Raw genomic sequence first — 26,283 nt, forward strand, 5'->3', positions numbered from 1 at the left:
ATCAACTCTTTCTCGATTTCTTGAATTTTCTCCCCGTTTGGCCTTTGCTATCATTTGTTATTAGTGACTTTAATCTGTTAGAGTTAGGCAGTAGGTCCTTTTTTTCTCTTTTGATTGATAAAAAATGTATCGAAAAACATTTTCTGGTTGGAAAGCTAGCCGATTGGTTGGTATAAGGGATTCGATTAGGATTGATTTTCAATATTAATTTTTGGATGACATTCTTCGAGCCATTGTTCCCACTGAAGGTCAGTGGAAGTCCTGGGGTGCCCATCATAATTTTTTCTAAAATCTGTTCATTATAAAAGACGTGGTCCTTGTACCTGTTCGTATTTTTATTTGTTATAATAAGGTTTCTTGAAAAGAAATTAAAAATGCACAAAATTTCATGTAAGAGAATAGACTTCATAACTCCAGTTTGACAAATGTTTAAGTTTTAGAGAGAGCCTCTCAAAGGACAGATTCCTAAAGTTATTTTCATCAGTCCTGCAGTTTTCGTGAGAGGGAAGGCTTCCTATGGCGTACTGTTACTTTATAATTTGTCTTGAAAGAGGATACACAGGTTTAATTTCCGTGCTAACACATTTGTATTAATGCAGCTGCGCTTAGAACGTTTACCTACGTTTATGTCATTAATGAACTTACTTTGTTTCCTCTCGAGAGATGGTTTGTCGATTCTCTCCTAGAGGCAAGATAACCACCAAAGTGTAAATACCTACCGCCAACAACTGAACTTTGGTACTCTAATAGACTTTGGTTGTTCGACTTAGGATGTGATAATTTGATTTTGTCAACTGAGTTGATAATAAATTGGCCACCGTAAAGAGTTTCTAACGTTTCGAGCGCTAGCTTTCTGTCAGAGCGACTTATTATGTGGACTATTTGAAGATACAGAAATTACATGTACCACCAGGAAACTTTGCTTTCCTCCTAACCTGAAAAACCCTTGGCATTGGGTACCCTTAGCTTTGGTAGGGGGTCTTGGTAGTACGAAATGAGCTTTTTGCTAGAGTAGGAGCGATTATAATGTGAAATATCTCGAAGCTTAAGAGAGTGAGTTTTAAACGATTTTTACGGCTTAGTACCGTATGAAATTGAGTGATATAAAGGAACCAAGCACTCATTTTCCGAACCTTGACTCACCTACCTTGAATAGAGACGGCAGGGACAGGACACATACAACACTGGAAACGATAAGAAAAATTGCAGGTGCGGCCAGTGACTTCATTTTTTCAAAAAAGTGAATTCAGTAGTTTTAAGTCAAGCAACAAAGATCCAAGGAGACAAAACCTGACGAAACCTGAGACTTGGAAACGGCGGAAGACTAATGATTTAACATCCAAACTGGAAAGCAATCATTTTAAACCTCAAGAATATTTGGGCAACTATCACAACGGTTTGTTTAGATTTTACTAAGTTGGCCAATCATAATTTTTACTGAAATTGCATGGTTGTCGCCAAGTGTGAATGAATTAGCATGTTGTAAGCGTAATGTATCTGTTTGGAAGTCAATTTAGAATTCCTATTGGTTGCAAATAACGGATAACTTAATGGATGAGCCGAATATCAATAAACTTAACAGCTTTTTGACCGCGGTATGTATCAATTGACATCATCAACAGCAAATCGATACAATCAATTTATTTTTTTCAAGCTATCGAGCCAGAATTAATGTTTAGAGTACATTGACTCAATCTTCATATCCTTTCGTGCAAAGGTCGTTCTTTGGGTCTTTATTTCAAAAAACACTTTTTTTTTTCTTTTTTAAGAATGTCTAATTATTAGAGCGGACGCTGAAAGTTCTTTCTTTTTAATGCGATTGAAGCTTGGAAACGTTCTCAATATGTCCTTCAAGTTGTGCGGTTTAGTATTTCAATTTGACAATTACGTTCAAACCTAAAAGTCCCAGGGTGACTTTTAAGTAGTTTGGCTTAATTCCGGAAATCAATCAAGGTCCAAAAAATATTCACCTTGAATATCCTCGTCCTCTTCCAATTTTCAATAGTGCTGTACCAGAAAATTCCTTTGAAAGCAAGTGATTAGTGGTAATCTACACAAGGCTTTCTGTCCCTTTAAAAACAAATCGTTTGTTGTGTAGTTCCCAGGCCCCTGTAAGTATCGCACCGATCTAGTTTCAATACCTCATTGTTATTGGCGCTCTAAAAGGGATGTCGACCGTTATGAAAGACTCCACGACAAAAGTTGCATTATTTAGCGACAAGAAACCTGAACCAACTAGAGGTATCTCTTCAATTAACAGGTGGCAAGTTACACTTAGTTTTTCAACAATTACCCTCGCTATTTTCAGTTGGGTGTCCAGATTCTTTTGAAAGATAACCTGATCTTCGTACATCAGTGGTCGAGTTACTACAAGAGATGATCTCAGTATAAAAGCGGGCTTTCGTTCTACGAGCTTTATTCTGCTGTGGATAATACAGTGCTGGTATCTGGATCAATAGTAGTGTTCGCAAGATACGTATGAACAATGCAAATTGAATCTTAAAGGCAAGAATAACTTGGTGAGTAGGGACATCACTACACATCTTAATCTGGGATGGGGTATAAGTACGAAGTGTGATACAAATCGGTTAAATGTAAGCGTGCAGGACATACAAAGGAACACCGTCAAGGTATTAAGAAACTCAGATTAAAATGGATGTTAGGGTTCAGTTGATGATTGTTTTAATAGAAAACAATGGTAACTGTATCTCTGAAGAACATGAAGTTGGGACTGTGGGAATCGAGAGCCTGGAAGTCCTAGCCACCATCCAGATACATGTATGGACTCTAAGGGTCACAAGCCTCCAGCGCCGGCCACACATTCACAGACACCCAATCATAAAGAAGGCAACCTTACTTCCTTACTCCGCTGTGAGGTTGTGTTGTAGTGGTGTTGAAGTTTTTACCCTTCTTCTTGGCCAGATCAAGTGGAGGGAAGGTGCTGCTGAAAAAAGGAAAGGTGAGGACTCAAGGTCTTAGTGAAAGTCACTTCTTCTTCAGTCACAAGAGAGAGCAAACGATTCTTACAAGTTGAACTTTCGTTGTACTCTAAACAAACTCTGGGATAATTTGTTTCCTTGGGTAAAATTTCCACACAGCACTATGCTATTGTAAAACAGATCTGCTTTCCCAATGGCACTGTATTGTTTTTGTCATTGTTTTCTCAATCCAAGAACTGAATGCAAAATGTAGTATGGGGCTGTGCATAAATTTTACCATTCCTTGTACTGTTTGGTTTTGGCAGGTGTTTTTCTCTCCACTTGGAGCTCTTGGGGTCACATGCATGGAACACACATTAGCTCTTAGATTTGGGTTGTAGCTATGGAAATGCTCACTGATAGTTTCTTCACATAATAATAAGAGGAATTTAATAAGAAGAAGCAGGCAGCTGTTTAGTCAATACACATCTTGACAAACACTACATGTGAGTACTATTTACAACCTTACATAATTTATTCTTCACCCTTCTACCAAGAGACATGAAAAGGACTTGGTGGAACCTTTAGCTGCCCAATTTCAATCTCTACATGTCTATAAGGTCACATAATTACATTTTGACTTTTCAAATCAATAGCTCTCATTAAGATCAAATTAGTGTAGCACTGAATGATAAAGACACATAAGTCTGTGCACACATTAATAGTGTATATACAAGTTTATGACCTGCATCTGAGTGTATAAAATGTGTCTCTGCATCATAACACAGACAAAACAATGACAAAGTGTCCTCTTAGCTCTGTAGTACCTTCCATTAGACACTGTCTACATGCAATATTTAGCAAACAAACCATTAAGTTACAATTTATACAATTCATACCCTAGAATACACTGAATCCTAGTTACTACCATGTAAAATTCAGGAGGATATTCAAATTTATGTATTTAATTATATATTCATAATAATATATTATGATGCCTAACAAAAGACATGGAAAGAGAGTAACAAAACATTCAGCTTACTAATTCAAGTCCCTGTGTGTCCTCTTAGTCTTGGTCTCATTATTAAATTTTGAATTGACAACTCCACTGCTTCCTTTGACTCTATAATAGTGTAAACCAGCCAGTTGCTGGCAATACATGATGAACTAGACTTTGACTGGCCTACATGACACAGATATTGGCTCTATAAGTGGACAATAGAGTTAAAATAAAATGTGGCATTTAGTCCTTAAAAGAACCTCCTTGAAATAATGATAACCAGAATTTTCTGGTGCCATGAAGGAGACTGAAACTCACAGCTAACTAGTCCAAACTGACTTGCAATGTATAATTGTATTTGCTTCAACTAATTCCCTGGATTGTTAGTTCAAGCCTGTCTTGCTCTGTAATCCTTAAGGGAAGGATGATGTGACTTTGTTTTCCATTAAATGGTTCTACTGGAAAAGGAAAAATTTGCTGATACAATTAGAAAATAATCAGCTTCAGTGAATTTAAAGTCATATCACTGCACCTCAATACACAGCTTAATATGTTACAGTGGAGCAAAGGTACATGTATTTCAAAATTCCTCAATTAACCTTTTAACTCCCAGATCAAATTTGTAATTCTTCTTAATGTCAACAATACAACACTTATGTTAGTGTCGAGAATTTATTATTGGATCAACTAATTATCCCCAAATTGATATTTTTCTTTATTCTCATCACTTATCTAGTCGATATTGTACTGAAATTGTATCAGAGAAATTCTGTCTTGGTCACTCACGGGAGTTAAAGGGTTAAACCAACCTGTCTACTCAACAGTGTTTGATAGTTCTTGATTTGTACAAGCATTAACTGATAAATGTTCATGATTCATGTTTGAAGGATCTGAATCCTGTGGTTTAGACTGATGCTGCTTCTGTCTTGACTCATCCTTGGGATTCTGCCCACCAGTCATGCCTGTAAGGCTGCCACAGAGTTGTGGTGAAAAGGGAAAACCAGGGAAATAAGGGAAATGAGGATACCCCATTCTCATTTGGTTGAATGCACCAAGATATCCATTTGGTACTGGGTTCAAACGTCCATTTGTATCAGGAAATGGAGGCAAAGGAATGCTCACATGGAGAACTACAGGGATGAAGTGGGTGCCAGATGGATGTAGAGCATAGGTAGGTAGAGTGTAGGGGTTAGGTATGTAAGGGGTCCTAGGTGAAATGGGAGTGGCTTGAATCAGGCCATCAAGACCATGACTTGGCCATTTCCAGTTCAAACCTACACCACAAGGTACATAACCACCAGCATCACAGTTTGCCTTGTCATAATTGTTCCCACTTTCACTTTTGAAATTGTTTGGGATTGATTCTTTTTCTTTTGATGACACACTGCTGTTGCCTCTGGAGTTTGCTGAATTGCTTCCATTTTCATCCCAAGTACAGTTTGCATCCATGGTAACTTTCCTTTTCTCTTTGTTTGAGCTGCTACTCACTGTGCCTAATGAAAACCTGCTTCCACGACCATCACTACATGAATTCTTATCGGAATCTCGATGTGTCCGTTTAGAAGCAGGCTCTCCACTGGAGGATTTGTCTTGGCTGCTAGGATTTTCACTGTTCTCATGGGTTCTTTTGCACTGCCACAAATCAAGAACTGCCTTTGAATACTTGTCTTTATGGCTATCATCAGAGCCAACCAAGTCTACTTGCTTACACAAAACCTGCAGCTCAATCTGCAAGTGGCGCATAAGTCTTTGAAAACAAGGCTGCTCAATGTCCATAGCTTCCACATTGGTAAGACAACGAAACACCTCCTTGACACAATCGCTGAAACCCTTGAAGTACTTGGAATTTATGTCTACCTGTGCGGTAGATGGTTGGCTCTCTTGTGGTTCAGTAGCATTTTGGTTTTCTAAAAGAAATATTTATAGACCAATTGATAGGTTTAAAGCTGTAAATATCATTGGTATCATACTTGAACAAAGTTGACAAGTATTTCTTTTCATCAAAAAAAACAAACATAATGCTATATTTAGAGAAAAACCATTTACATTTGCCATTATTTCTCCTACCCACCAAGATATCATTTATAGAAAAAACATTTAGTTGGACCCAAGAGTGTCTAAGTATAAATGCATCATGGAGCTAATCAGGAGAATCATCTTTAGAATTCAAAGTTTTTGTCTTGTACTGACCATTTATGGCTGCAAAAGTTGACTCACCTTTTGCCTCTAAACTCTCAGTCTCACAGTCTGCCTTTACATCTTCAGTAAGGTCTTGAAGTGTTTTTATGTAACTTATGGTCTTTTCCAGAATTTCAGCTTTCTCCAGCTTGAAAGTAATGTGCATAAGGGATAAAAATCACACAAGAATCAAAGCTGTGTGTTGTTTACACATCATCAATGTATTTCAATAACTTTAAGATGCCTTAATGAAAAATTACTTTGGCATGGCCTTTATGATGGTGCTAGTGTCATACTTTACTGGTATCATGCTTAAAAATCAAGAGAATGGCCTGACCATCTAATATTGGAGTATTGAAAGACCATAGTCCAATGTAGTTCCAACCCTATTACAGGGTTAAAAATTTCAGACTAAATCCACTTAGGAAATGTACAATATCAAAATGGTGATTAAAGCGCAGCAGTGACTTTCCTGATGTATCAGTTTGAGTGTAACCCGTTGACCTGTCCCTTAGGATCAGCACCAGAGTACGATAAACAGCTTACTGTAGTAGTATGATCAGAAGTCGTTCGCAAGGTACCTGGTACACATAGATCGCCACTGATGGCTACTTCACAAATAATGATATTTAAAACTAAAGCTAAGACGACTGAATTAAAAATATTTTGATACATGGATAGCTGATTAGCACCATAAACCTAGCGGTACACGCATGTTAGTATAAATAAACAAGAATGAATAAATACAGTTTAAAATGGCAACTAAAAAAGTTAAAATACCTGTTTTGAGACGGACGAGGATGGCAACAACTGCGCAATTTCTGAAATACTGATATTCATTCGGTCCCTTCGTCTTTTTTCAGCAAGTCTATGAGAATATTCCATCTGAGGGACAACAAAAACAGAACATTTTGCTCTAAATTTTCTTTTTCAATGGGGAATGTTTTAATTCGAAAGTACGAATTGTTTCAAAGGATAGAAGGACTAGTTACAGAAGGATCACCAACATTTAAATAAAATAAATCATAGGCTCAGTATCCGAGGATATTACATTGAACATGTTTTGACAAGATGTTGATGTTGAAATATTTCGATACGTCTACAAAAATAACACAACCGTTATATTAAAGAAACAATTCACCTGTCTTATGTAGAACACACAAAAGCTTCATTCAGTTTGGTGCCAACAATTTAATGAAGTGTCCACCGTTTGCGGTACATGTATAGGAAACTACTCTAGCGCCGTGGTTACGCGTAAAGTGTGCGACAAACCGAACATGTAGTGGGTCGTAAGCACAATATCAAGGCATAATTCTGATATAATCTCGAGAATTTGACACAAACACCTTTACTAATTCTTATAATATCGAAAATCCACTCGAAAGAAAAAAATAAATACCTACTTTTTGTCCCTTTAATTTGGTTGTGCATGGAGACACGGATGAAGTTCGACATATTCTTTCGCCCTCGATCTCTGTAGTCGTTGATTCCGCCATAATGTTCACATGCCGCTCACAATAAAAGTGTTCTATCAGGAATTCTTACCGTTAAATTCTTTTAGCTACCTATTGCAAGATGGAAAAATTACCAGAGAGAACACAAGGCAAAGGCGCCTACCTCCAACTATGGATTTCACTGACGAATATTTCCGCGTGAAGAAGTCTGAGAGCGGCACGTGCCAACCAGTATTATATAACACAAAGCATGCACGTGCAGGTGTGACATAACCGAAAAAATTTCTCTGAGAGCCTAGTTCCAAACATTTACACAAAAATAGCTCGCTTGCAGTTCCACGAAATGTCTTAGGCATCTTAAAACTTTACTAGTAGAAAAATAATACTTGCTCTGATGTAAAGTGAAAATTTGGAGGGCGATAGTCAACATCCGTTTCCGGTTAGCGTGACTGAGGAGGGTGACTGAGAACGCTCCGTTGCATAACGACCAGAATAATACTAAGCTTTACCGCTGTCTTTTCTACGGCTTGTTCTCTCTGAAGGGCGAACATCTTAAAGAGTTAAGACACTGAAAAAATCTCCAATAGAGAAAGAAAGAAGAGTAGCCACTATTTCATTTATATTTGGAAGATTTTCTTGCATATTTCTCTTTTTCCGAAACACGCTCCGAATGCGACCTTTGATGGTTGACCCGATTTATTTTATCCCGTTGCATCACAAGCAGCCCAAGTTCACGTCTCGAGAAAAAGCAAATGATTAATTCATGAAAGCGTCATGCGTTGTGTGACTCGGTATTCTGCCGTGTTAAGCTTGTTTTATCATCACCGTTATTCCTTCGTCCTATGACAGGAATAACAGTGTGCGTAAGTTCTATTGATTTTACGTGTATAATGTTCATATTTCGAAATATTTATCGTTGTAAAGCGACCATATTTCGTTCCCCGTACTATTCCTTACAGCGTGTTTGATTTTGTAACTTTACAAAGAGTCACACAACGCGTGACGCTTTCATGAATTAATCGTTTGCTATTTCTCGAGAAGTGAGCTTATGTCGCTGGGGAAGACGGACGTGATACTACTTGTCATGGTCTTCTACAGGAATGTGCCGTCCGACTGGGGATACTTTTTTTCTGGATTTGACTCTAGACTAGTATATGGAAGGGAAAAGGTTAGGGATCATGTTTACTTTAGGTAATCGCGACCGATATAGCGGTCGATATATCGGTCGAGGGTCAGTCGATACTCGACCGATATATCGGTCGACAGTCAGTTGACAGATTAGCTTAATTAAAAGAGTTGAGTTGTTTTAAAAGAGCAGAACAACCGGATTATGACTTTCATTCAGAACTGCAAGCAGAACATCCCTGTGTACCGTGAATTTTGCTGAGTATCCACCGATCCACAGCGGTTTTTAATCGCAGACATTTTCCACAAATCGAAGCAGCTACTGGTTGAGCTCCATAAAAGATAAATGGGGACGTCATTTCAGACGAAAAAGGGGGGGGGGGTTAACAACGGCGGTTCCAGACCTTGAGCTGAGTAGGGAGGGGCGGGTCCGGTTTTTTGTCACTTGCCCTGCCGGCTTTTCTTCCTTCTGCGACTCTATTGCCAAAAGGTCTGGATAGAAGCAGATGTGGAACGAATTAATAAAATGAACGATGCTTTTTAAAAACATTTTTCGACAGTTCTTCTGTCATCTTCAGTTCTGAATAATACAAAGTACAAAGTTGCATTTTAAGTGTGTAACAAAATACTGATTGGACAAAACAAACAATCGCAACAGAACAATGCATGCATTTGCAAGGAAAGTTTTGAATTAATATAATAAAGTTGATGATTAAGTGTAGGTTACTCCCATTGAATGTGAATAGCTTCTTTGATTTCAAGTTGAAAAGTTGCGGAAGCTTGATCTAAGATGTTAAAACACTCGTCAGAACAAAGAGTGCGACATTGTGGAGAATTATCTAGATGTCTGAAAATGTGAGAGGTCCTATCACTGACCAAGTGCGTACATGAGCACCTGAGTTAACGCACTGACTTCTTACAATTTGACATTTATGGGTGCATAACGTTCAGAGCACGTGGCAGATAAAGTTCAAGGTGCTTTTTGGCACGCATTGTTTATGTTGCGAAATGTAGACCATTCGTGCTCCGATCGTTTCCTGATGGTGTCAATAAATTTCAAGGCTTTTTAAAGATAAAAATCTCGAAGAAAACACCAAATACAGTCTAAAGCAAGAAAGACGAATCAAAGCTAACTCTCAGCCGCGTCAAAACAAAAATATAACACCTCCCAAGGGAGGATAACTTCATTCTTGATAATCCAAACGGAACTGTGCCTAAGATGGATCAATATTAGTTGCCTTTAAAATAACTTTAACTTTAAAAAGGAAAAAAAAAACGGTCTGGACCAAAAGTCCTGTTGACCACTAGCCATTTTTTGACTAATCTTTTGGACCCTTTTTCAGACCATTCTCTAAATCTAATTTTATCGTTTATAAGTGCTTGGAAGGGGTGGTTAAGAACATTTTTCAAATAAAGTTGGAGTAGGTGGAAACGAATACTTTTGTATCAGTGCAATAAATGCTCCTGTTTGATGGAAATTGTACTGGATCCTACACAATCTTAAGAGCTTTTTTTTTTCGACCCTTTTTTGTTGTGAAAGGACGTTTGCATCTATATTTAGCATGCAAATTGCAAAACAGGCCTCGTAACGTTGATAAGATTGCTAGTGGAAGATATCGAACATTATCAGATAAGATAGGACTCTTTTAATAGCGGTTTTCTTTTTTAATTCATTGAATAATCACTTGATGTCTCGGGCATTGCATTTTTAACATTTTTCTTGTGGATGATCTTTGTAAGCATCATTGAACGTAGCACTCTTGAAACACTGGACAGCCTCACTGTCACACTCACACAAAGCGTTCCGACACTTGCCGTAAAACCAGTAGTAACTAGCAGGCTCTGATGAGAGAGAGCAGCATAGTTCAACGATCAGTAATGTCTTATCCCTTCACCTCGACAACCAAATTTTCGCATCAAACCACGAGTCGATGTACGAGTAAATCTGATTTATGTTGTTATTACACAACAATATGAACAAATAATGATTTTCAAGCGGGCAGTGACGGTGTCCGTAATATTTTTGTGAACTTGTGATTCGCCACTTACAGTTCAAGTTTTGAATTATCTTCGCTTGTTTTTCCCAAAAATAGTGACTTTAGCATGACATGAAACCAATTTGATTGATTAGGTTTTGTACATCTAGCTGTGAATCTATCAATTACAACCCATTTATTTTGCTTTACTAGTTTTGCTAAGCACAGGTTGCTAAAGAAAAATCTTAGCAAACCGTGCTTTCGAGAGGCCGGTTTTGAGCTGCAGTAAGGTAATAGCTAAGTTGACGCAGAATGAATACGATTCATTACCAGTCATTGATGAAAGGAGTTTGTTCCCTTTTCGTGTTCTTAGCCTAGTCGGTTCTTCGAGGTACGACCGGGGCTAAAACCCTAGCCCAGCCTATTAGCTGCGTTTAAGGTAATAGGAACTGAAGTGTTTCGTAGGGTTAAATGTCCTAATATTCCAGCAACACGTTATCTTCTGTCCAGGTACACCCCTGAACTGGACAAACTAATCTTGAGGCTTGCCTCTGTTTGGTTTAAAGAGGAAGTCGTCTTAAAACCTAAATTACTTCTGCACATGGTCAGTGCTATCTTCAACCATACCAACTTGTAATGAACTTTTTGCTGTACAGTTAAAAACGTAACATCTTACCGCATCCAAGACAACCTCTCCTACTGTAGGGCATGACATAAATTGCCACATCGAACGGGCAACTGCCTGAGTCCTGCACTGCATTGTAGCAGGCATCGTGTATTTGGCAACACCTGGCGACAAAGCAAGACTGTTAACTCTTTGACTCGTGTGAATAACTGCTGCATCAAACATTAACGTCGTGAGAGCAGAAATGACAATAGAGGAAATAATCACGAACTTCTGACTTTTCCTTTGAAACGAAACAGTTAAAACTTCTTTTTTCCATAAGATATTAGGAACCGAATATTCAAAGCAAGGACAAGCTGTCCCGGTTCATAGGAAAACGTCAGCCATGTAGCCGAGATATAGAATTATTCAAGAAATATGGCAAGTTTTACTTCAGTTACTGAGTTAAGCGTACATCTTGGAAAATTTCTTGCCTGTTTAACGGAGTTCACGGTCGCAAACCTGGTGCAGGCTGCCTTCTCATTAAACAGAATCGGAAATAATACTTACAAAGGAAAGTTTGCTTCCCTGGTGTTATCAAAGCTTCAAACAGTTGCCTAAATAGTTTTTGATACCCAGGCCCGCATTGAAATAATTTGATTACTTTGACTTTGTCTTTAATTTGATCATGATGGTCTCTTCTTTCTGATCCTGTCTTAGAGTTTTAGCCCGCAAATGCAGCATCGTATGATCGACCAGGCACCGACAAGAGGCATAATTTGCAAATTGCGTTGTGTGTTGAGGCAATCGATTTTTTCATTTTACCACTTACCTGTCTACATCATCAACTGGTGTTCCCTCTCCGCCGAGTCCGCAGTAGCATCCGTAACCATTGTAGTCGAGGGGGTTTCTATTGACTCCGCACAATATCATCAGACCGAATCCCAAAATACTTCTAGAGTTGGGGGATGTTATGGGGGAATCAGCACTTTCTACTCAAAAAAGAAAGAGATTGCCCTTTAACAAGTAATCATGATCTAGCAGGAAATAGAGAAAGATCTTACCTTCTCGGGTCGGAAATCGAAGCTATCATTTCTTTTAAGTACTGTCTACATAAATCTTGCTAAATGAAATCAAGGCATATCTTTCCTCATCCTCTGCTGTCGTTAAAACGAGAAGTTGAACCTTACTAAGGACGCATTTAAGATTTGTGGAAAACCATGTGATTCAAAGGTTTGGTGCAATTGCTCATCTAAATGCTTTTAGCTGATGGCACAGTTAGTGACTAGGACATATTTTATTGCTCTAGATTTAACAGGGGGAAGAAAGAAGAAATATGTTTTTGCTACTGTATCTTGGAAAAGTTGGTCGGCAATGTCTACACATGACAAATTACAATGATATTATATTTATGATAGGTATAAAACCTTTAAGTGCCAAGATCTCTTCTTTGTCCTGTTGAAAATAAAGAAGTCAGTACATCAGTAGGGGAATAATTACCGTTAGTTACTCTTCAAGCTCAGTGAAATGCTGTTTAAATGGTTATCTTACCCTTTACTCCGTCTAAAGCAGGAGAGTCTTTTCACTCTCATGTGCAAATAGTGTTGGGGTAGGAGCCGAAGTAGTTTCATTCTGAATAACAGCTCCATTAGTAAAGCCGGAGACACGAACTCTGGCTGATTACGCACCCATCTAGTCTTGAAATACACGTTACAAACCGTGCACAAGGACCGTTTGATACAGCTTCAAATTACAAATACTATTGAACTAGTCTCAAGACCCTGATTAAAAAACAAACGTAGCTTTTTGATAGGCATTGCTCCTAACACCATTTAGGTTTCCAGTCTTTTCTTAGCGCTCAGTGTTCAGTTTCACCTAAACGCCTCTTATTCCTTGAGGAATCAAATATCGATATCGATGTAGGAAGAATACTTATCAAAACCTTTCACTTCCTATAGTAAGTAAGTAAGTAAAGACTTTATTTTATGAGGGTTAGCACGAAATAACCGGAGCTAATAAACGTGTGGCCCTCCTATAATTATGGTGCTTTAATACTTATGTAAAGGTTCCCTACGAAGTAAGAACGCTTTTTCAAGAAAATACTTCATTCAATGTTTTTTCCCATACTTAGACATAAGTTCTTCGACTTGCAAAAAATACTTCTTTTTTTACCATTAAAAGTGTGCCGTACCTGAACGAGAGGACTTGCAGCCATTGTCATTTGAAAAATGGCGAAGCAGTGAAGAAAGGAAACTAATCGCTTCATTTTCTAACTCTTTTTCTGTGGAATCGCGAGAACACTTGTTTGATTTTTAAAATCTAGGACACTTTTTCACTAAATTCGCGTTACTTTTATATGTTATTCTTTTTACGAATGCGTGATCTGGGATGGAAATTCAAATTTTCAGGTGGTTGATTTCTATGGAAAAACAAACAAGAAACACCGTGCCTTTACTTGAGGAGGCCGTATTTTAGAGGGGACTTTCCGCCAAAATTAAATACTTTAGAAGTTTGAGTGGCCTGAAAATTGTTTGCTAGCTTTTAGATTCAATTTTTCGTCTTCTCAACGTGAACGCGCACACAGCTCTCTTCGTTTCCTCACATAGTCCCATAGGAAAACAACATAAAGTTCCTTCTTAACCTTACTACAAAAGTGAATCAAACATCTTAAAGAGGTAATAACAGTTTCAAACCCATAACACACATTTTTTAAATGAAATTACGAAGCAGATTAAAGATGTTTTAGCGTAAGACACATAAAAGAAAGCACAGAGGGTGAAAAACAGTAGATTTGGTTCAGTTAACTTTGAAAAACGTTACATGTTTTGTTTGTAATGTTATGATTTATTCACTTTTTTAATGGCAATAATAATGGTGCTCTTTTACAGCAAACATAATCATATTTTTGTTGATAAGGAACTCAAGTGTCTTTTACTTTCAGCCACGTATTTTCACTGATGACTTCTCATTGGCACTTTGTAATGAGTATTTGATGAGTAAAATATACTGAAACACAAATGTTTCCTTTAAGTTCTTACAATTTTGCCATCCATTATTTGGGGCCCTCGAGGTGTTCGCACGGAATTATCACGAATATTCATGACTGCTAGTCGTACACTTAAATGAAATCTACTTCTCATTGGTGGTTCACATTATTCAGATCCTTATTGATTAAAGGCTGGCCGGTCAGCTACGATTTTCAACTGTTTCTTCTATCAAGCTACTGAATATAACCCTCTCAATAAAATTTTCCAATCCTATCAGTTGAAAATGCGCCCTTTGGGGTAAAGAGACCGGTCCTAGCCTCGCCACAAATGAAGCCGAAGCATCATTTTTTAAAAATTTGTTTTTTTATCATTACAAATATCTCTATTGAGATTTGCTTCATGGTTTACCGCTTCATTAAGGTAAAGCGGATCGATGAACTTTCCTTGAAACATTTCAAGGCTATTTTCGATAGAAAAAGAGGCTGAAAGAGTGAGTCCTCACCTTTTTTCTCCTTATAATACTATACTAGAGTTATGCAAACGACAAGAAATCTGATTATCGCGAACGTCACGGGTTATCGACGATTTCTGCACGAAATTTGAATTCTCCAGCTGTCATTTCGCTCGCGTTATGGACGATGAAGGGTATAAGTTATCTGCTCTCTTAAGGTCACTTAGATTTGTACTCTTCAAACTCTTGTAGAGTTTATCAATCTACGCAGTGATAGTTTCATTATTTGTTATTTCAATATCACGTCAATGAATCAGCTGGAGCAGATGATCGTTTCACACCCCATATATTTTGTTAACCCTTAAGGCTGTGACAGTGTCAGGTGATTAAAACACGCGATACAGATTACTAAATCAAATAAGATATTAGAGAAATAAACAGAGGTGCTCAACTTAGCCATATTTCACTAGAAGAAACTCTGGTATCAAAAAGGAGAAGGTGGGAACAGCCAACACAATGCAGGGTATAATCTTGCTAACGATGGTCGTTTTATCTTCTACTTTCTCTCTCCCATCTCGCAAGGTAGGTAGTGAAAAGGGATGTGGTTTTTACGGTCCACTGTTGTAACGACTTACGGATTTCAATTTTTTCGCCTAACGACTGAATTTTTGGGCCGTTTTACGGCTAACGGTTGACCTCATTCAGACCCTAAGTTATTGCAAAGGTAATTTCGTATATTTTCGAAAATTATCTCCGATTATAACCCCGCTACAAAGCGAGCTCGCAAGAATAGAGCAACATAAGAAGAAACGAAACACCCAAAAGAAATAAGAGTAAAAGGATGCATCGATATGACTGATTTAAAGAACTGTACGTTACAAAGTTAACACTAAATCTTTCACTTGACGCGAACTTTAACAAAGGTTCTTTAAAGAAAGTGAAGGTTTGTGCATTCTGTAAAATAAAGAGAGCTCTTTTCTATAGATATAGTTCCTTTTATAGGGAAAACTCAGCCCATCGTCGGAGTTAATTTATCTAGATATGCGTGGATTTGTGGAGACCACGTCTTTAGGTCGTGTCTTATTTTTCGGGTTAATACAGGATGAACCACAACAAGACTTCGAGCAGAAAATAATTAGTTCAGGTGAGGTAAAAATAATGTATGGCTTGTGCAAGCTATGTTAAAGCTTCTTCTTCACTCCCTACAATCTCCCTTTTAGCAAAGGCTAAGTTCTTGTGCGAGATTCCATCCTCTCGTATTAGCGAGTTTTGTCCCTTATAATTTCAAACTGAAATTAAACCAGAAGGCTTTGGGTTGATGAATTACGGGCTGAGATTTTTAAAACCCAACTAACGCATGTAATTACACTCCGATCCGAATGATTGACGTGTACATGTGAAAAAGTCTTACTTTTAGTTTCTCTTTAGTGAGACATTTAGCTGTTTAATTTAGGGACTTGAATAACCGAGGAAGGCCTCTTAAATTGATCAAGCTGTGGATGGTTTTTGGGAAACAAAAAGAACGTTTGTGGCCATTCGGATAAGTAGGAAGGGGGAATGGATGTTTTTTTTTTTCTGTATATGTTAAGAGGTTGCCATATTCTCATATCTAATGTAGCCCTATGAGGTTGAGTGCGTGTTCCCATGGCCACCTGATTTCCCCGCTTCCCTAAAAAAATTAAGTTATAACAACTTAGCTCTGATTCTTCCTCGCACATTGAATTTTGTCATTTACAGAAGACTTTACCCGTACGCAGAGGAACCTTGTGCAGTTTCGCAACATGATTAAGTGTACCACGTCACGAAGTTCTTTGTATTACGTCGACTATGGCTGTTATTGCGGTTATGGAGGAACAGGAAATCCATTAGATGCTACTGATAGGTAGGCGCAGTCATATCAAACACCAGTTCATCTGTAAAGGATCACTTGTTTATGTACTGCAGAAGACACCTTCTTACCCACATGAGACTTCATCCCGAGCCACAGCTCTGAGATAAATTTTTGCCACTGCAGCATCCCCGCTTTCTTGTTCTAAAGCGAAATAGATGGGCGTTCCTTTATTTCCCTTCTAGGAAGGAAACGGATTTGATTATAGCAAAGTGCTTGTGATAAGGTAGAGTTCCCCTTAAGTAGGAAATCTTGGAAAATTTCTTTAGAAAGCCATCAGCACCATTTCTGGTTTCAAGAACCACAACAATCTGATAGAGGTAGTAAATGACGGTAGTTATAAAATTCTCCAATTTCAGGTGCTGTCAAGTTCATGATGAATGTTACGGTCGTATAATGAAAGATCCAGACTTGTGCACGTTCTCTTCGTCTGTTTATTGGAAAATATACAGTAGAGATGACACCTGTACTGGTTGTGGTAAGTCCAGATAAATTCAGCACTTTTTTATTTACTTATGAGTCTTTCTAACTCTTGGGAACTTTCGTTTATTTCATTGCGGTACCCGTTAGCAGTTCACTTGATAGATGTCACTGGGCAAAAATTGTGCGAATTTTGTTTAAAAGATGGGAATTGAAGCAATACCAATATTTTGTACCTTTGTAATTTTGCGCAATCAAATTGAAAGAATCAGTGTAATAAAATGCACACTGGTTTTCTATTTTCCTATCTAATTTGAAATTATAGGAATGCTATATCGCTGATACGCATTTGTAAACTATACAAAGATGTCCCGATGATCAGTCTTCTTCTCAACGTACTCTTTACTTGAAAAAAAAGCAGAATGTTTGTAATTTTATTATCTTTTATATTTTCGAAGATTTAAATAGACACAACAATTAAAACTAATATTGCTATTACTAACACGTATGCTTCTTATTTGACGAAACTCATGCAGTTGATGAAGAGGGTTCATGTGAGCGAGCCATTTGTGAATGTGACGGAGCAGCAGCCAGGTGTTTTGCCGAGTCAGAATGGAATGAAGAGCATTATAACTATCCATCCGAACACTGCTGACGCACAGAATTGAAAATACACCAGTAACAACAGTTAAGAATCGGGAGAAAGAGAGAGAAAAAGGAACAAACTTCTTATGATTTAGCTTGACATATTACACACAAAATTGTATGAGAGCCTGTAATGACAATTAAAGTCGAGGGAAAACACAAAACTGAGTCTGACTTAACTCTAATTTTGTATGTAAAAGGGATGTTAAGATCAGATTCTAGTAAGACGTACATTGTACAAGGAAAAAGTACAGCTTCTCCCGACTCGTATTTAGTCGAAGGTCAGGCAGAGGATGTTATTCCTCATATTATTACCAAATATCAGAATAAAGTGAAGTTCATGAAAGGCATTTCCTTTACTATTCACCGTAATGTTACCGTGGATTAGCAATCTGGAGCCCATGGAACTGCACAATCCTCTTGGATTGACAAGAATGTTATGAGGCACATAAAGCTCAAATCAGTACACAAAGAAGTACCTTTTTTCTCAGTTAATTTAGTCCCCAATACACAACAAATAAGACGGTAGCGTACACCAAATAAGTTTATCTGGGGAAGCCTGCCGAGAACCAACCCGAGGCATACATAGCCCGAGGCATGCGTACATACATACATTCGCAACTGATATACCATATACAATCCTGATATACAGTCAATTCCTTACACATTCAAAAATAGGTATACATTACTAACATGCAAACTTCACCAAGTCGGGATTAACAGATATGGGCAACCGCCTACAAGGACATTACTACGGTTATGTACAATCTTGATACACAGTCAACTCCTTACATATTAAAAAATAGGTATACATTACTAACATGCAAACTTCACCAAGTCGGGATTAACAGAGATGGGCAACCGCCTACAAGGACATTACTACGGTTATATACAATCCTGATATGCAGTCAACTCCTTACACATTCAAAAATAGGTATACATTACTAACATGCAAACTTCACCAAGTCGGGATTAACAGAAATGAGTAACCGCTTACATGGACATTACTACGGTTATACGGAGGCCAGAAAAAACCTGCCAGAAAAAACCCTTTTGGGGAAAAAACATGACAGGAAATCTTGGTAAGAACCATGCCCCAAACTCAGAGCAGTTGGCAGCCCGTCCTACGAGGCCTCACAGTTAAAGAAAATATGTTGTCAATGCCTCGTCGATATTCAACGCCACAGAATTTCGAACGTTTTCACCGTTACGCTCAACGACGATTTCATATTTCAAACTCAGGATTTGCGTCTTCACGATGACAACATCACAAACGTTTCTTATTTAGCTACATCCTGTAGCCGCGTCGGTGGTATAATGGTGAGCATAGCTGCCTTCCAAGCAGTTGACCCGGGTTCGATTCCCGGCCGACGCAATGAGGCTAATTCAACTGTTCTTAAAATGCTTCATGAACGGCTAACTAATCTATTTTTACTGGTTTATTATTTCTATTGGTTGTTCCTTATGATCTAATGAAGGACAGAAGTTTTGATGACATCACCTTAAAATTTGTTTTTTCATCTCTTAAATAAGTACATTCCATTTCAGCGCGTTGCTGATCAATACACTACTTGTTCACAGAAGACGTCAAAATATGGTGGAATATTCTGACACACTTGGCTACCCTTTGTGTGCCAGTTTTTCTTCCAATCACATTTTGTCGTTATCTCCGTTGATCTATTCCTGAACAGGCGCACGGCAACATGGAATCTGCTTACTGTGTGAATTCAATTGTGGCATCAATAACAAAGAAATGAAAAATGAGACAGAGAAGCTGAGTTTTAATTTCGTTAGGAAATGAAAAAGACTACGTCAAGTGATTGGAAACCTTAATCGGTAACCTTGCATTAGAAGCTGGCGTTTTTCAAAATTGTCGAATTTGTTTCATTTCATAGGACCAAAAAGAAAACTCCTGGCTCCTGTTACTGCAGTTGAACCTCGGTAACTCGAATTGCCAAGGGAAATTGAAATACTTCGAGTTATCAGGGTTTCGAGTTATAGGGGTTTTAAACAAAAAGACCACAAACACTTGATTAAAGAGGTTTTGTGTTTATACATGTTTTGTTTTAAGATCTCTAGCATAAAAGCGACAAAACAAAAGCATGAAAACTACGAGTAAACTGATGAGATTAAATGTAATCTTCGGTGCAAGATGTTATGGCTCATTGGTCCCCAAAAAGTGAAAATCTACTTCGAATTATCGAGGCTAAAATTACAAAGAAAAGTACCTAAAGGGAAGTAAAAAATCGCTTCGAGTTAACGGGGTTTCGAGCTATAGAGGTTAAAATTATAGTAAATGTATGGGGCAAATCAAAGGGACATCATTTTTGCTTGGAGTTTGTGCGGAATTCGAGTTACCGAGGGTTCGAGTGATCGGGGTTCAACTGTATATGAATTCCTTTTATAAGAACATATGCAGCTTCCAGGTTTTACCGTCCACTCCATTCTGTTCAACTCTGTTGTTGCAATTGCTGGTTAAAATGTAAAAGGACAGGTCCCACCGAGACTTGAACTCGGATCGCTGGATTCAGAGTCCAGAGTGCTAACCATTACACCATGGGAACCTAATCAGACAGTATTAGTTGGAGCTAAGAGAGAGAAATATAAGATGAATGCAAATGAAAATTTTCTAACTTCGATTCTGACTTTAACTTCAGAAAAGAAGCAGAAACGGAATAAGAAAAACATCAAGTCAAGCTAAATGTTGTCTTAATATGGCACAGAACTGAACAAAGTTTTTTAATGATCAAGGGTTTAAGTTCTGTAGCTGTTATTCTGGCTCGTCGGTCGTTGCAGCTTAAGTGCAGATCATTTACAGTGAAGTTCATGAAGAGCATGTCCTTTACTATTCCCCGTAATGTTACCTTGGATTAGGAATTCTTGAGCCCAGGGAACTGCACAGGCGTCTTTGGTTGACATGAATGTTATGAGGCACAAAAAAACTCAAACTTTACACAAAGAAGTGTCATTTTTTTTTTCAGTTATTCTGAAACTAAAGATAAGTCCTTGTACTTTTAGCCCAAAACACTGTATCGATTTTCCGTTGTTTCTTCAAATAGGGTGTCCAATAGAGAATTACTCAAGCGTCGGTGGTATAGTGGTGAGCATAGCTGCCTTCCAAGCAGTTGACCCGGGTTCGGTTCCCGGCCGACGCAGTTATCACAGTTTTGTCCTTAATACAAACATCTGTGAACAATTTTTATTTAACTTTGGTTTGCCATTGTTATGTTATTTTCCTCAATGAGGTGTTCTATCATTTCAGGAATCATGCCGGCTGACCAGGAGTTGTTATGTTTTGATTTTTCCATTTTGATTTTTCCATTTTGATTCGCTTTCAACGCCTCGTCGATATTCAACACCACTGAATTTCGAACGTTTTTTACCACGCGAGATCTGGGTGCGAACATGACGGAGCTTTAAAAATGCCAACATGCAAATCAAACATGGCAGCCCGATATGATCGCGCGATTGTTATCTGAAAAGGTGTGTTAAAACAGTTTAACAAGATGCAGTTTTTATGTGATGGAATCTAGGGTTTTTTCAGCAACAGCACCCGTAATTCATAGGACTTCTACGCCTGATAAAGAGGTCAACCGGAAAGAAAACACCGTAAGAAGGTTGCCAAAAGGCGAGAGATTCGAAAGTTTACGCACGTTGAGATATAGATCTTGACTAAGTTCTTTCCATTACATGATGTTTTGCGATAAAGAAAATAGGGATCTTTTGAGCATGATTTATCGCGTTTCCTTCGATGGAATTTCCTAAGATTTGCTGGACCGTTAAACATATTTGTGCCCTTCTTAGTGCCTGTTGATAGAAAAAATTCGTAAGACCATATTTGAGATAGAGGAAGAAAACACAAAATCGTACATAGCGAGGATACTGCCTTTGCAATCCCCTATTTTTTCGGCTTTAAATGATCGGCAGGACAAATTTTAAAAATTGTGAAAATTTGAGAGATTTCACTCAAACAAATTGAAGAAAATCAAAGGAAAAGCCAAATTATCGCTGGCGAGCGCCTCCTTTCGTGGAGCCTTAGCTTAATAACGAAAATCATCTTGATAATATTTACAACAGCAAACAATAGTCCGAACCTTGCTCATCACCTTTTTATGGCTTTTAGTGACCTTGAAAAGCGAAAACAAAAATTCTTTAGCAAAACATGGAGCCTCCTTAAATGTCTTAAGAATATACATGATTTAGACATTTTTGACTTTATATCATTTCGCTCTTGTAACGAACCCCTGAGAAATTTTGATTATTAAACACTCGATGTCCCCTTTAAGTCGAATAGAAACTTTGAAGAATTCATTTTTTACTCAGATTTATCGCCCATGGAACGAACTACCTCTCAACATAAGGGATTCTAACACCGAGCTAGTATATCGCGAGAAATTGTTTCATTATTTCTATGATAAATTCAGTGCCAATTTTTTATCGTAATTATCTTATTCCTGTTATTAGTTTAGATTAATTTTTCTATCTTTTGTAAATAGTCGTAGACACTGACTTTTTTAACTAAGTAAATATTTAAGGCGGCTTATTTTAAAGAATCTTGTATTCTGTTTTACATTGTCCCCAAATTGATCGAATTGACTCGATCAATGAAATAATTTGGAATTTGTATTAAAGTTCAAGTTAAATCTGTTACTAAACAGGCGCACGGTAACATGGAGTCTACTTTCTTTGTGTATTCAATTGTGGCATCAATAACAAATAAATAAAGAAATAGAAAATGAAACAAAGTAGTTTTCTCTAAGCTTTTATATCTTAAGGAAATGAAAAAGACTGCGTTGAATGACTGGAAACCTTATTCGATACCCTGGCATTATAGAAGCTGACGTTTTTCAAAATCGTCGAATTCGTTTCATTTCACTGGAACAAAAAGAAAATTCCTGACTTCTCTTACTGCACGAAATCCTTTTATAAGAACATATGCAGCTGCCAGGTTTTACCGTCCACTCTACTTTGTTCAACTCTGTTATTGCTGATTAAGATGTAAAAGGATAAGGTCGGCCGAGTCGCAATGGAATGAAGAGCGTTATAACTATCCATCCGAACACTGCTGACGCACAGAATTGAAAATACACCAGCAACAACAGTTAAGAATCGGGAGAAAGAGAGAGAAAAAGGAACAAACTTCTTATGATTTAGCTTGATATATTACACACAAAATTGTATGAGAGCCTGTAATGACAATTAAAGTCGAGGGAAAACACAAAACTGAGTCTGACTTAACTCTAATTTTGTATGTAAAAGGGATGTTAAGATCAGATTCTAGTAAGACGTACATTGTACAAGGAAAAAGTACAGCTTCTCCCGACTCGTATTTAGTCGAAGGTCAGGCAGAGGATGTTATTCCTCATATTATTACCAAATATCAGAATAAAGTGAAGTTCATGAAGAGCATTTCCTTTACTATTCACCGTAATGTTACCGTGGATTAGCAATCTGGAGCCCATGGAACTGCACAATCCTCTTTGATTGACAAGAATGTTACGAGGCACAAAAGCTCAAATCAGTACACAAAGAAGTACCTCTTTTCTCAGTTAATTTAGTCCCCAATACACAACAAATAAGACGGTAGCGTACACCAAATAAGTTTATCTGGGGAAGCCTGCCGAGAACCAACCCGAGGCATACATAGCCCGAGGCATGCGTACATACATACATTCGCAACTGATATACCATATACAATCCTGATATACAGTCAATTCCTTACACATTCAAAAATAGGTATACATTACTAACATGCAAACTTCACCAAGTCGGGATTAACAGAGATGGGCAACCGCCTACAAGGACATTACTACGGTTATGTACAATCTTGATACACAGTCAACTCCTTACATATTCAAAAATAGGTATACATTACTAACATGCAAACTTCACCAAGTCGGGATTAACAGAGATGGGCAACCACCTACAAGGACATTACTACGGTTATATACAATCCTGATATGCAGTCAACTCCTTACACATTCAAAAATAGGTATACATTACTAACATGCAAACTTAACCAAGTCGGGATTAACAGAAATGAGTAACCGCTTAAATGGACATTACTACGGTTATACGGAGGCCAGAAAAAACCTGCCAGAAAAAACCCCTTTGGGGAAAAAACATGACAGGAAATCTTGGTAAGAACCATGCCCCAAACTCAGAGCAGTTGGCAGCCCGTACTACGAGGCTTCACAGTTAAAGAAAATATGTTGTCAATGCCTCGTCGATATTCAACGCCACAGAATTTCGAACGTTTTCACCGTTACGCTCAACGACGATTTCATATTTCAAACTCAGGATTTGCGTCTTCACGATGACAACATCACAAACGTTTCTTATTTGGCTACATCCTGTAGCCGCGTCGGTGGTATAGTGGTGAGCATAGCTGCCTTCCAAGCAGTTGACCCGGGTTCGATTCCCGGCCGACGCAATGAGGCTAATTCAACTGTTCTTAAAATGCTTCATGAACGGCTAACTATTCTATTTTTACTGGTTTATTATTTCTATTGGTTGTTCCTTATGATCTAATGAAGGACAGAAGTTTTGATGACATCACCTTAAAATTTGTTTTTTCATCTCTTAAAATAAGTACATTCCATTTCAGCGCGTTGCTGATCAATACACTACTTGTTCACAGAAGACGTCAAAATATGGTGGAATATTCTGACACACTTGGCTACCCTTTGTGTGCCAGTTTTTCTTCCAATCACATTTTGTCGTTATCTCCGTTGATCTATTCCTGAACAGGCGCACGGCAACATGGAATCTGCTTACTGTGTGAATTCAATTGTGGCATCAATAACAAAGAAATGAAAAATGAGACAGAGAAGCTGAGTTTTAATTTCGTTAGGAAATGAAAAAGACTACGTCAAGTGATTGGAAACCTTAATCGGTAACCTTGCATTGGAAGCCGTGGCGTTTTTCAAAATTGTCCAATTTGTTTCATTTCATAGGACCAAAAAGAAAACTCCTGGCTCCTGTTACTGCAGTTGAACCACGGTAATTCGAATTGCCAAGGGAAATTGAAATACTTCGAGTTATCAGGGTTTCGAGTTATAGGGGTTTTAAACAAAAAGACCACAAACACTTGATTAAAGAGGTTTTGTGTTTATACATGTTTTATTTTAAGATCTCTAGCATAAAAGCGACAAAACAAAAGCATGAAAACTACGAGTAAACTGATGAGATTAAATGTAATCTTCGGTGCAAGATGTTATGGCTCATTGGTCCCCAAAAAGTGAAAATCTACTTCGAATTATCGAGGCTAAAATTACAAAGAAAAGTACCTAAAGGGAAGTAAAAAATCGCTTCGAGTTAACGGGGTTTCGAGCTATAGAGGTTAAAATTATAGTAAATGTATGGGGCAAATCAAAGGGACATCATTTTTGCTTGGAGTTTGTGGGGAATTCGAGTTACCGAGGGTTCGAGTGATCGGGGTTCAACTGTATATGAATTCCTTTTATAAGAACATATGCAGCTTCCAGGTTTTACCGTCCACTCCATTCTGTTCAACTCTGTTGTTGCAATTGCTGGTTAAAATGTAAAAGGACGGTCCCACCGAGACTTGAACTCGGATCGCTGGATTCAGAGTCCAGAGTGCTAACCATTACACCATGGGACCTAATCAGACAGTATTAGTTGGAGCTAAGAGAGAGAATTATAAGGTGAATTCAATGAAAATTTCCTAACTTCGATTCTGACTTTAACTTCAAAAAAGAAGCAGAAACGGAATAAGAAAAATATCAAGTCAAGCTAAATGTTGTCTTAATATGGCACAGAACTGAACAAAGTTTTTTAATGATCAAGGGTTTAAGTTCTGTAGCTGTTATTCTGGCTCGTCGGTCGTTGCAGCTTAAGTGCAGATCATTTACTCCTGACATTTCCTCTGTTTTGAAATTCTACATTTCATTCTGAAGATCAGATTCTAGTAAGACGTAAATTGTACAAGGGAAAAGTACAGCTTCGCTCGAATCGTATTTAATCGAAGGAGAGAGAGGTTTATACTCCGTCTCTAGATTGATTTTGCATTCACACAATAAACAGACTCACCTTGTTTCTTTTTAGTGACGGCAAAACGGGGCTCTTAACAAAATTTGGTGCGAGGACTACTCAGTCAAGGAGGTAAATACTTCCCTTTGGCTATAGCAGAGAAGTATTCATATCATAACTAAAATAACAGAATAAAGTGAAGTCCATGAAGAGCATGTCCTTTACTATTCCCCGTAATGTTACCTTGGATTAGGAATTCTTGAGCCCAGGGAACTGCACAGGCGTCTTTGGTTGACATGAATGTTATGAGGCACAAAAAAACTCAAACTTTACACAAAGAAGTGTCATTTTTTTTTTCAGTTATTCTGAAACTAAAGATAAGTCCTTGTACTGTTAGCCCAAAACACTGTATCGATTTTCCGTTGTTTCTTCAAATAGGGTGTCCAATAGAGAATTACTCAAGCGTCGGTGGTATAGTGGTGAGCATAGCTGCCTTCCAAGCAGTTGACCCGGGTTCGATTCCCGGCCGACGCAGTTATCACAGTTTTGTCCTTAATACAAACATCTGTGAACAATTTTTATTTAACACCAGTTGGTTTGCCATTGTTATGTTATTTTCCTTAATGAGATGTTCTATCATTTCAG

At 37.9% G+C, this 26,283-nt stretch overlaps 4 protein-coding genes and 6 non-coding genes across 10 annotated transcripts in view; 5 read left to right on the top strand and 5 right to left on the bottom strand.

The window, feature by feature from the left end:
- LOC131768421 (basic phospholipase A2 taipoxin alpha chain-like) overlaps positions 1-1,230 on the bottom strand; it is a 9,693-nt gene extending 8,463 nt beyond the window's left edge. The window contains exons 1-2 of the mRNA XM_066162628.1: positions 1,148-1,230; positions 646-682 (exon numbers count right to left, since the gene is read on the bottom strand). Coding sequence (XP_066018725.1) covers positions 646-682; positions 1,148-1,228 — 118 coding nt within the window. The 5' untranslated portion in view covers positions 1,229-1,230. The remainder of the gene's footprint in view (positions 1-645; positions 683-1,147) is intronic.
- Positions 1,231-3,429: 2,199 nt separating this feature from the next.
- LOC131768432 (class E basic helix-loop-helix protein 40) lies at positions 3,430-7,751 on the bottom strand. Its single transcript, XM_059084170.2, has 4 exons — positions 7,500-7,751; positions 6,877-6,981; positions 6,136-6,244; positions 3,430-5,825 (listed from the first exon to the last, which is right to left on the bottom strand). The coding sequence occupies exons 1-4, from the start codon at positions 7,590-7,592 to the stop codon at positions 4,732-4,734; spliced, it is 1,401 nt and encodes a 466-aa protein (XP_058940153.1). The 5' UTR covers positions 7,593-7,751; the 3' UTR covers positions 3,430-4,731.
- Positions 7,752-10,333: 2,582 nt separating this feature from the next.
- Positions 10,334-13,636, bottom strand: LOC131768426 (phospholipase A2 A2-actitoxin-Cgg2a). Its single transcript, XM_059084164.2, has 5 exons — positions 13,447-13,636; positions 12,683-12,710; positions 12,088-12,247; positions 11,328-11,440; positions 10,334-10,517 (listed from the first exon to the last, which is right to left on the bottom strand). Exons 1-5 carry the CDS (start codon positions 13,519-13,521, stop codon positions 10,384-10,386), a joined length of 510 nt encoding a protein of 169 aa, XP_058940147.2. The 5' UTR covers positions 13,522-13,636; the 3' UTR covers positions 10,334-10,383.
- Positions 13,637-15,137: 1,501 nt separating this feature from the next.
- LOC131768427 (basic phospholipase A2 homolog 1) lies at positions 15,138-17,846 on the top strand. Its single transcript, XM_059084165.2, has 5 exons — positions 15,138-15,275; positions 15,795-15,837; positions 16,431-16,575; positions 16,941-17,059; positions 17,538-17,846. The coding sequence occupies exons 1-5, from the start codon at positions 15,210-15,212 to the stop codon at positions 17,654-17,656; spliced, it is 492 nt and encodes a 163-aa protein (XP_058940148.2). The 5' UTR covers positions 15,138-15,209; the 3' UTR covers positions 17,657-17,846.
- A 1,103-nt stretch (positions 17,847-18,949) lies between these two features.
- Trnag-ucc (transfer RNA glycine (anticodon UCC)) lies at positions 18,950-19,021 on the top strand. Its single transcript has one exon. It is a non-coding gene; the product is annotated as a tRNA-Gly (tRNA).
- Positions 19,022-20,138: 1,117 nt separating this feature from the next.
- Positions 20,139-20,211, bottom strand: Trnaq-cug (transfer RNA glutamine (anticodon CUG)). The gene has a single exon. It is a non-coding gene; the product is annotated as a tRNA-Gln (tRNA).
- A 518-nt stretch (positions 20,212-20,729) lies between these two features.
- Positions 20,730-20,801, top strand: Trnag-ucc (transfer RNA glycine (anticodon UCC)). The gene has a single exon. It is a non-coding gene; the product is annotated as a tRNA-Gly (tRNA).
- A 3,206-nt stretch (positions 20,802-24,007) lies between these two features.
- Positions 24,008-24,079, top strand: Trnag-ucc (transfer RNA glycine (anticodon UCC)). Its single transcript has one exon. It is a non-coding gene; the product is annotated as a tRNA-Gly (tRNA).
- A 1,119-nt stretch (positions 24,080-25,198) lies between these two features.
- Positions 25,199-25,270, bottom strand: Trnaq-cug (transfer RNA glutamine (anticodon CUG)). The gene has a single exon. It is a non-coding gene; the product is annotated as a tRNA-Gln (tRNA).
- An 830-nt stretch (positions 25,271-26,100) lies between these two features.
- Positions 26,101-26,172, top strand: Trnag-ucc (transfer RNA glycine (anticodon UCC)). The gene has a single exon. It is a non-coding gene; the product is annotated as a tRNA-Gly (tRNA).
- The last annotated feature ends 111 nt before the right edge of the window (positions 26,173-26,283 follow it).

The sequence above is a fragment of the Pocillopora verrucosa genome, chromosome 1 (genome assembly GCF_036669915.1).
Source record: "Pocillopora verrucosa isolate sample1 chromosome 1, ASM3666991v2, whole genome shotgun sequence".
NCBI classification, from domain to species: Eukaryota; Metazoa; Cnidaria; class Anthozoa; order Scleractinia; family Pocilloporidae; genus Pocillopora; species Pocillopora verrucosa.

What these genes read in the sequence shown, in the direction of transcription:
- LOC131768432 (XM_059084170.2), bottom strand. Translation starts at nt 7,592, where the DNA reads ATGGCGGAATCAACGACTACAGAGATCGAGGGCGAAAGAATATGTCGA. An exon ending in CCAAATTAAAGGGACAAAAA is followed by an intron (nt 6,982 to 7,499) that starts GTAGGTATTTAT and finishes GTTGTCCCTCAG; the next exon opens with ATGGAATATTCTCATAGACT. An exon ending in TGAGAGTTTAGAGGCAAAAG is followed by an intron (nt 5,826 to 6,135) that starts GTGAGTCAACTT and finishes TATTTCTTTTAG; the next exon opens with AAAACCAAAATGCTACTGAA.
- LOC131768427 (XM_059084165.2), top strand. Translation starts at nt 15,210, where the DNA reads ATGCAGGGTATAATCTTGCTAACGATGGTCGTTTTATCTTCTACTTTC. An exon ending in CCATTAGATGCTACTGATAG is followed by an intron (nt 16,576 to 16,940) that starts GTAGGCGCAGTC and finishes CTCCAATTTCAG; the next exon opens with GTGCTGTCAAGTTCATGATG. An exon ending in TGACACCTGTACTGGTTGTG is followed by an intron (nt 17,060 to 17,537) that starts GTAAGTCCAGAT and finishes AAACTCATGCAG; the next exon opens with TTGATGAAGAGGGTTCATGT.
- LOC131768426 (XM_059084164.2), bottom strand. Translation starts at nt 13,521, where the DNA reads ATGAAGCGATTAGTTTCCTTTCTTCACTGCTTCGCCATTTTTCAAATG. An exon ending in CTGCAAGTCCTCTCGTTCAG is followed by an intron (nt 12,711 to 13,446) that starts GTACGGCACACT and finishes TATTTTCAACAG; the next exon opens with GACAAAGAAGAGATCTTGGC. An exon ending in CCAGTTGATGATGTAGACAG is followed by an intron (nt 11,441 to 12,087) that starts GTAAGTGGTAAA and finishes CTTTGTCGCCAG; the next exon opens with GTGTTGCCAAATACACGATG.